The sequence below is a fragment of the Salvelinus namaycush genome, chromosome 21 (genome assembly GCF_016432855.1).
Source record: "Salvelinus namaycush isolate Seneca chromosome 21, SaNama_1.0, whole genome shotgun sequence".
NCBI classification, from domain to species: Eukaryota; Metazoa; Chordata; class Actinopteri; order Salmoniformes; family Salmonidae; genus Salvelinus; species Salvelinus namaycush.
The window spans coordinates 17,407,244-17,416,611 of record NC_052327.1 but is presented as its reverse complement, the minus strand read 5'-3'; the positions used below and the strand labels follow the sequence as shown (position 1 = coordinate 17,416,611).

Below are 9,368 nucleotides of genomic sequence, written 5' to 3'. Positions count from 1 at the left end.
AAAAGTCACAGGGTCTGAATACTTTCTGAATGCACTGTATGGGGGATACAACAATCCCAGCTCTGCAGATTTTGCTGCGAAGAGACAGAATCGTTAGATCATTTGTTTTGGTACTGTCCATATGTAGCTTGTTTTTGGTCGCAGGTTCAGAAATGGCTGAAGATTTGTTTACCTGGCGCTAACTCTGCAAATAGCACTGCTGGATGTTTTGAAAAGTCATAGTCAATTGATCAATAAAATAATAATACTCTTAGCAAAAATGTTTATCTTTAATTTACAATATGTAGAAACTATGAGAATAGAAAGGTTCAGACATTTTGTGAAACGTCACAGCTCAGTTGAGAAATATATGGCAAATAACTGGATAGTGTTCAGAGATAGATGGGAGGGATTGATGGTAGCTGAAAGATGGGACTAAAAACAAACAAAAGATAACTAATGTCAAATGTACTGTGTCCGTAAAATGTATATAGTATGTATAAGCTGGATGTAGAAGCCTAAGTGTTGTTGTCCATTAGTTTACTCCAATTTGGGGAGGGGAGGTAGGGTTAAGGGAAATTATTCAAGGAAAATATATATTTATAAAAAGTATATATGTATATATATTGGAAATGATGCAGACAATTACATTGATAGAAGCCACAATCTTTTTGCAATATTAAAGATGATCTAACCCCTAAAAAAATCCCCAAAAATGTATACTGTAGCTAGAGACATTCTCAGACCTATGTTTGGGGGGGAAACTTGTCTAATGCATTTCTAAACCTTTGTCTCTTCTCCTCTCTCCCCAGCCATGGACATCATAAAGCCCATCTTGGGCATAGCGAAGAAGCTCTATTCCTTATGTGCTGAAGTGAAAGCCAATAAAAAGCGCTGTCAGCGTTTGGCCCAGCGCGTAAAAGCCTTGGCAGATACGGTGAGTATGGTAAAGGGGCTGGGGGAAGACCCTGCCCCTGTGGAGAACAGCCTGCATGAGCTCAAACTCACCCTGGAAAATGCCCAGGACATGGTTGAGAAATACGCTAGCGCCAAATACATGAACCGCGTCTTGAAGGCCTACAAGCAGGGAGAAGAGTTTGAGAGTTTGACCATGCGCCTGTACGATTCAGCTCAGGTGCTGTCGCTAGCCCTGCAGGTGGATCACAGAGAGCAGCTACAGCAGAGATTCAATGAGGAGACGCGATGGAGAGAGGATAAGGCGGACAGGGAGATCGATCATCTGGAGCTGCAGAAATGTAAGACGCTTCTACCATGCACTTTTTAGTGCAAGGTCTTAATCATGTAGCCACCCTATATATGTGTACTTTGGTCACTGCCAGGAGGTCTGGGCTGTTTTATGGCCAGTCACTGATCCTGCCGACTACACCATATGTAGCAGTGTGTGTGGCTTGACTGGGGGCAATTTCAAGCAGGTGACATTGTGCATATTTATCCCACAGTGCTACATGAGAAAGTGGAAGAAGTGCAAGGGAAAGTGGACTCCACCCAAGAAGATGTAAAAGACATCAAAGCCATTTTGGAATCCTGTAAGTAAGCCTCTATAGATTAATGTCCAAATGAATGAAACTAAGATTGTTTCATCTTCATTTGTTTACTAGCAGTACTACTTAATTTGGAATCTGAGCAACTATTGTTTCTCATCTCTCGTTGACCTTGACCAGCGTCTGATGATAAAGGAGACTGTGTGTCTGTTTGCGTTTTTGTTCCTTTGTGGTTTTACCCTTCCCCATTTTTGTTTGATACTACAAGCACTCAAGTTTCACTCATACAAACTCATGCAAACTACAAAACACAGCATAGTTTACATCCTACACCAGGAAAGCACTCCATGGTCTCACTGTATTTTGCATGATGGTGTGTTTTCCTGTTGGACCTTTAGTTATGTGATATTGATTTGTTATGTTCCTAAGTCCCTGTATGACTTGCTATCTCATTGACTTTGTTGTGTGTTTCCCATTGACAGTAAAGAAGCCGAGAATTTTAGATCAAGACATAAGAGAGATCAAGCCAGAGGAGCTGATCTACAACCTGCCCAAAGAGCCCTTCATTAAAAATGACAATTCAGAGATATTCAAAGGAGAGTACAACAAATTCACAGTGGCCATCAAAAGATACACCTACTCAAGTAGCACAAGCCTGAGGTATGTAGCATAGCATACAAGACATCTCAGAGAGTTCTTGTAATATCAGCTTCGGTGCTGAACATCTATTTATTTAATGGGTTATGTTTGTCCCACACAGTCAGGTGAGAAGCGTCTTTAAAAAGGAAGTGGAGACTATGAAACGCTTTGAGTCACCAAACATCCTGCGAATGTTTGGGATCTGTGTCCAGGAAGAGAGCGGTGAGTGAGCTTCTTTTTGCAGTATGTGAAATACTGTAGTTGCTGAACAAATAGGAGACTGGATACAATCAGAATCATCTTTATTCACCATGTACACCCAGAATTTGATTTTGTGAAATGGTGCTGCCACAGTAAACAGAATAAACAAGCAGAATATAGATGAAGAATTTACATGAATCCACATACAGTCTGTACACTATGAACAGCAACAAAAAAAATGAATAATTGTGCATGGTATGGATGTATAAACAAATGTACAGTCCATGATGTGCAATGGAGTGGAACTACATATGCAGTCAGTCAGTGGCAGAGGGAAAATTGGCAACCGCATATGTGCAAGAATGTGCATAGCGAAGTACAGTTACTGTATAATGAGCAAAGTAATCAGGACATGATATCAAATCAAATCAAACTTTATTTGTCACCTGTGCCGAATACAACATGTGTAGACCTTACCGTGAAATGCTTACTTACAGGCCCCTAACCAGCAGTGCAGTTCAAGAAAGAGTTAAGAAAATATTTACCAAATAAAATAAAGTAAAAAATAAAATAAATAGTAACACAATAAAATAACAATACAATGACTATATACAGGGGGTACCGGTACCGAGTCAATGCGATGGGGTACAGGTTAGTCAAGGTAATTTGTACATGTAGTTAGGGGTGAAGTGACTATGAATAGATAATAAACAGCGAGTAGCCGCAGTGTAAAAAACAAATGGAGGGGGGGGTGTCAATGTAAATAATCCGGTGGCCATTTGATTAATTGTTCAGCAGTCTTATGGCTTGGGGGTAGAAGCTGTTAAGGAGCCTTTTGGTCCTAGACTTGGTGCTCCGGTACCGCTTGCCGTGCGCTATCAGAGAAAACAGTCTATAACTTGGGTGACTGGAGTCTGACAATTTTTTGGGCTTTCCTCTGACACGGCTTAGTATATAGGTCTTAGATAGCAGGAAGCTTGGCCCCAGTGATGTATTGGGCTGTACGCAGTACCCTCTGAAGCGCTTTATGGTCAAATGCCAAGCAGTTAACATAGCAGGTGGTGATGCAACCGGTCAGGACACTCTCGATGGTGCAGCTGTATAACTTTTTGAGGATTTTGGGATCCATGCCAAATCTTTTTAGTCTCCTGAGGGGGAAAAGGTGTTGTCGTGCCCTCTTCAAGACTGTCTTGGTGTGTTTGGACCATGATAGTTCCTTGGTAATGTGGACACCAAGGAACATGAAACGCTCGACCCGCTCCACTACAGCCCCGTCGATGTTAAATGGGGACCTGTTCAGCCCACAATTTCCTGTAGTCCACGATCGGCCCATGACGCTTTGTTTGTTTGATGTGGTACGATTGTTCGTCTGAGGGCATAGCGGGATTTCTTATAAGCGTCCGGATTAGTGTTCCGCTCCTTGAAAGCAGCAGCTCTAGCCTTTAGCTCGACGCGGATGTTGCCTGTAATCCATGGCTTCTGGTTTGGATATGTACGTACGGTCACTGTGGGGACGACATCATCAATGCACTTATTTATGAAGCCAAGGACTGAGATTGTATACTCCTCAATGCCATGGATGAATCCCGGGAACATATTGGATGAATTCAGGAACATATTCCTATCTGTGCCAGTCTGTGCTAGCAAAACAGTCCTGTAGCGTACCATCTGCGTCATCTGACCACTTCCGTATTGAGCGAGTCACTGGTACTTCCTGCTTTAGTTTTTTCTTGTAAGCAGGAATCAGGAGGATAGAATTATGGTCAGATTTGCCAAATGGAGGGTGGGGGAGAGCTTTGTATGCATCTCTGTGTGTGGAGTAAAGGTGGTCTGAGTTTCTTTCCTCTGGTTGCACATGTGACATACTGGTAGAAATGAGGTAAAACGGATTTAAGTTTGCCAGCATTAATGTCCCTGGCCACTATGAGCGCCGTTTCTGGATAAGCATTTTGTTGTTTGATTATGGCCTACAGCTGGTTGAGTGCGGTCTTAGTGCCAGCATCTGTTTGTGGTGGTAAATAAGACGGCTACGAATAATATAGATGAGAACTCTCTTGGTAGATAGTGTTGTCTACAGCTTATCATAAGGTACTCTACCTCAGGCAAGCAATACCTCAAGACTTCTTTAATATTAGACATCGCGCACCAGCTGTTATTGACAAATAGACACACACCCCCACCCCTCTTCTTACCAAACGTAGCTTCTCTGGCCTGCCGGTGCATGGAAAATCCCAACAGCTCTATATTATCCATGTCGTCGTTCAGCCACGACTCGGTGAAACATAAGTTATTACAGTTTTTAATGTCCCGTTTGTAGTATAATCTTGATAGTAGGTCATCCATTTTATTTTCCAATGATTGCACGTTGAACAATAGAACAGATGGCAGTGGGAGTTCTCACTCGCCTACGAGTTCTCAGAAGGCAACCCGACCTCCGCCCCCTTTTTCTCCTTCTTTTCTTCAAATAAATGACGGGGATTTGGGCCTGTTCCCAAGAAGGCAGTATATCCTTCGCGTCGGACTAGTTTAAGAAAAAATATTCTTCCAGTTTGAGGTAGGTAATCGCTGTTATGATGTCCAGAAGTTATTTGAGGGTCATAAAAGATGGTGGCAGCAACATTATGTACAAAATAAGTACACAAATAAGTTACAAATAACGCAAAAAAACTAACCAAATAGCACAGTTGGTTGGGAGCATGTAAAACTTCAGCCATCCCCTCCAGCGCCATTTACCAAAGCAAAATGTGATTTCAGAATATGATGATGATGTGCCCTTGTTGCATTTAATAATCCTCTTCTCTACCGTGGTTGTATCGCAGGACCCAATCCAAACTACCTCATTGTCATGGAGTTTTGTGAGAAGGGCAGTCTGAGAGAGGTGCTGGATTCCCAAAGGAAGCTGCCCTGGGACAGAAAGGCTCGCATGAGTCTGGATGCAGCACAGGGCCTCTACAGGTAACAGGTTGATGTTTATTGTCATGAGTCTGGATGCAGCACGGGGCCTCTACAGGTAACAGGTTGATGTTTATTGTCATGAGTCTGGATGCAGCTCGGGGCCTCTACAGGTAACAGGTTGATGTTTATTGTCATGAGTCTGGATGCAGCACAGGGCCTCTACAGGTAGAAGATTGATGTTTATTGTCATGAGTCTGGATGCAGCACAGGGCCTCTACAGGTAGCAGGTTGATGTTTATTGTCATGAGTCTGGACGCAGCACGGGGCCTCTACAGGTAACAGGTTGATGTTTATTGTCATGAGTCTGGACGCAGCACGGGGCCTCTACAGGTAACAGGTTGATGTTTATTGTCATGAGTCTGGATGCAGCACAGGGCCTCTACAGGTAACAGGTTGATGTTTATTGTCATGAGTCTGGATGCAGCACGGGGCCTCTACAGGTAACAGGTTGATGTTTATTGTCATGAGTCTGGATGCAGCACAGGGCCTCTACAGGTATACCACCATAGAAATGAATGTCTTTACCCTGTGCCCTACACAAGTAGACCAGTCACAACACCTATTGCACATGACACAAAGAGCACCACCTCTATCATATTGTTGCCATAAATGTGTTAAGTCGATACAATAAAGAATCGATCTATAGTCTAATCTTTTATTTGAATAATGTCTCTGTCGGGTACCTTCCCTTTCTAATCTCTACCCTTCTACCTCTCCAAAAGTAGAAAGTCATGTGTCCTGTACACACATGAAAGGGCTTCACCAGAGCGGTGGAAAGCAACGCCAATAGCTGGCTAATAAAGTCGCACTTCTAATAGCCATGCCATGGCCAAGTGTCACAGGTAACACGGCAGGTACAATTTGGCCATATTCGAAAGAGGAACGTTAAATACCTGTTCATGTGTCTACAATCCACCTACTAAAACTTCTGTCCACCATTATTAGTATGTGCTGCTTCTTCTTCACTAAAACAATAGGTACACTGGATCTGTGCCTTGTACCTCTGTCACTAAAGTTCACAGCACTAGAAAGTGTACCCTAATCACATTGAGCTACCCTGTCAAGACTAGCTAATATCTCTATCACTATAGATTGCACCAGTCGGAGGAAAAGTTCAAAGTGCATGGATGCATCAACAGCAGCAAGTTCCTGGTAGATGCCGGGTACAGAGTGAAGGTATGAGGTTCAATGCAGTCCTCTACACATCCATGTGTGTTGGCACCACTAAGTGATAGACCCAGAAAGTAAGGCCACTGCTAAATAGAGGCAGAGGTTGTTTTGAAGATGTGTAGTTGATGTTCCGTGTTTACAGTGTTGCAGTACTCTATCGCAATGTAATTGTTTTGGGGTCTGCTGTGTGTGGACAGCTGGCAGGTTTTGAGCTGGCCCAAACAGAGACGTCGTTGAAGAGGACTAAGGACAGGAAGAGGAGCTCCTTATGCTACAGCTCCCCTCAGCAGCTTGAGTGTCAACCATCCCTACAACAAAGCTTGTGAGATGTACAGGTCTGCTTCCAATCAGACTTACAACACACTCTCCACTTTTGTAAATTAATGAATGTCAAAATCACAGAAATGATTTTGTATGTTCAAATGTTCTCTGTTGGTGTAATGCAGGCCCTAAGTATACTGCCAGTTCACTCTGTTTGAATTGTTGTGTTCGTTGCAGTTTTGGCATTGTCCTTTGGGAGATTGCAACCTGCAAGATTCCCTTCAAAGGTGTGTCAACTCCATTAATTTAAAGGCTGTGTGTAACAAACACTATCAGCAATAACAGTGATACTGTATATCTGAAAATAGCATGGTTGGGTTTTCTCTCTCTCTATAAGCATGCAGTAGTTGCTCTGTCATATTTAGAAATGTATCATTCAATGTCTGTTCTCTTGTCCTTCTGATCAGACTGCTCACACAAAGAGGTGTATCAGAGGGTGTGTACAGAAAAATATACTGAACCTTTTCTTGAAGACTGCCCTCAACAGTTGGGAGAACTGATCAACGACTGTCGCTCCTACGACAGCTTCTACAGGCCGACAGCGGGCGGTAATGCAACACAACTAAATGGCATATGATGAATGTGCAGGAACATACATTTCTTTCAGCTGTTCCATATGGATTCCTATTTGTCCTCTCAGTTATTGTTTCCTAATCAAGTTTCTCTGTTCCACAGTGTTGGTTGACAAACTGCGCAATGTGGTGGAGCAGTTAGAGGAGGACTAACAAACACAGAGGTTCATCTCCATCTCCAGAGTTCTCAGAAACATGGCCGGAGAAGAGAAAAACCATGAACCGCTATCATCCCCACTCCCCAGGTCAAAGGAAGACCAACCAACCCCTTGCCAAAACCTTTGTTTCTGGCAAACCTTTGGCCAATTTGTTGCAAATTTGCAGCAAACTCATATTTTCAAATGCAAATTAGTTTTTGGGCAAACTGTTGCTGTAAATTTTTCACGCAACGCGTGAACTTCTGGCAAAGAATCTTGGGAAACTTGTGGTGAACATTCTATTGTTTGCTGCAAATTTGCTGCAAACTTAATATGAATATGCGAAATTGGATCAGGTTTTTGGTTGCCGCATGTTGACACTGAAATGTTGTATCTACATAAAACAAGTCACATAACTTAAAATGAACTTACTTCAGAGAAAAAACAACATACTAAATGTAGTAAATATGCTAAACATGTATTCAGTGTCTTAACAGATACAAATAAATCCAACTTGAAATCATTAGCATGGTAATGACGAAAAGAGCAAAGACTGGACATTTCCCAAATAAATACCTTCAATTAATTACATATCTTTACATCTGTACCTCTGTCTCTCCCCCTTTGGGTGTGTGGGTGTGGGGTGTCTTTGAAACCACCTGTTTCACCTTTACCCCTTAGAGAGAGTTCTCAGCTATCCATATTTAATGGTAGGCTAATTTAGGGGGTCCCAGGTGGGGGGGGGGGGGGGGGGGCGGAGCTGTCCGAGTGGATGTCTCAGTCAATAATTTTTTAATCCAGAGGCCTCACACTCCTCTTTGAAAGGGTCATTGTACTCTTTAAGATGGGCTCTTAACTTATGACATAGTAAACAGTTAATTTTACCCCCTTAAAACCTTTCTGGACTACCCATCCCGGATCCGGGATCATTCTCATCCGAAACGCTGACTAGCATAGCCTAGCCTAGCGCCACAGGGAATATAATATAATATAATTTCATGAAATCACAAGTCCAATACAGCAAATGAAAGATAAACATCTTGTGAATCCAGCCAACATGTCCGATTTTTTAAATGTTTTACAGCGAAAACACAACATATATTTATGTTAGCTCACCACAATAGCCCAACACACAACGCCATTTTTTCACCGCAAAGATAGCTTTCACAAAACCCACAAATAGAGATAAAATGAATCACTAACCTTTGAACAACTTCATCAGATGACAGTCTTATGACATCATGTTATACAATACATTTATGTTTTGTTTGAAAATTTGCATATTTATAGCTACAAATCGTGGTTTTACATTGGCGACATGGTCAGAAGTGGCTCCAAAATGTTCGGAGAAATTTTAGAGAGTCACGTAATCTAACAGAAAAACTCATCATAAACTTTGCTGAAAAATACATGTTGTACATATAATTAAAGATACACTGGTTCTTAATGCAACCGCTGTGTTAGATTTAAAAAAATAACTTTAGTAAAAAGCACAGCATGCAATAATCTGAGACAGCGCTAAGCCATTCTCCGCTATGTTGGAGTCAACAGAGTCAACAAAAATACGAAATAACATCATAAATATTCCCTTACCTTTGATGAACTTTCATCAGAATGCAGTGCCAGGAATCCTAGTTCCACAATAAATCGTTGTTTTGTTTTAGAATGTCCATTTCTTCTGTCAAATTAGCAACTTTGGCTAGCATGTGTAGCTCAGGTGTCCATGAAGATTTGACGCAATGAACGAAAATTTCAAAAAGTTATAATAAAAGTCGAATAAACTGGTCAAACTCAGTTGAGAATCCATTTTTAGGATGTTTTTCTCATATATATCCAATAACGTCCCAGACGGAGCATTTCTTCGTGTCTACCTAACGCATTGCAGACAAAGA

The 9,368-nt window shown here is 41.9% G+C and overlaps 1 protein-coding gene across 1 annotated transcript; it reads left to right on the top strand.

The window, feature by feature from the left end:
* Positions 1–793: 793 nt before the first annotated feature.
* LOC120066142 (mixed lineage kinase domain-like protein) lies at positions 794–7,976 on the top strand. Its single transcript, XM_039017283.1, is given in 11 exon segments — positions 794–1,235; positions 1,440–1,526; positions 1,964–2,141; positions 2,242–2,342; positions 5,141–5,276; positions 6,368–6,452; positions 6,644–6,741; positions 6,743–6,781; positions 6,945–6,994; positions 7,175–7,315; positions 7,443–7,976. Coding segments are annotated over 11 exon segments (1,407 nt in total). The 3' UTR covers positions 7,493–7,976.
* The last annotated feature ends 1,392 nt before the right edge of the window (positions 7,977–9,368 follow it).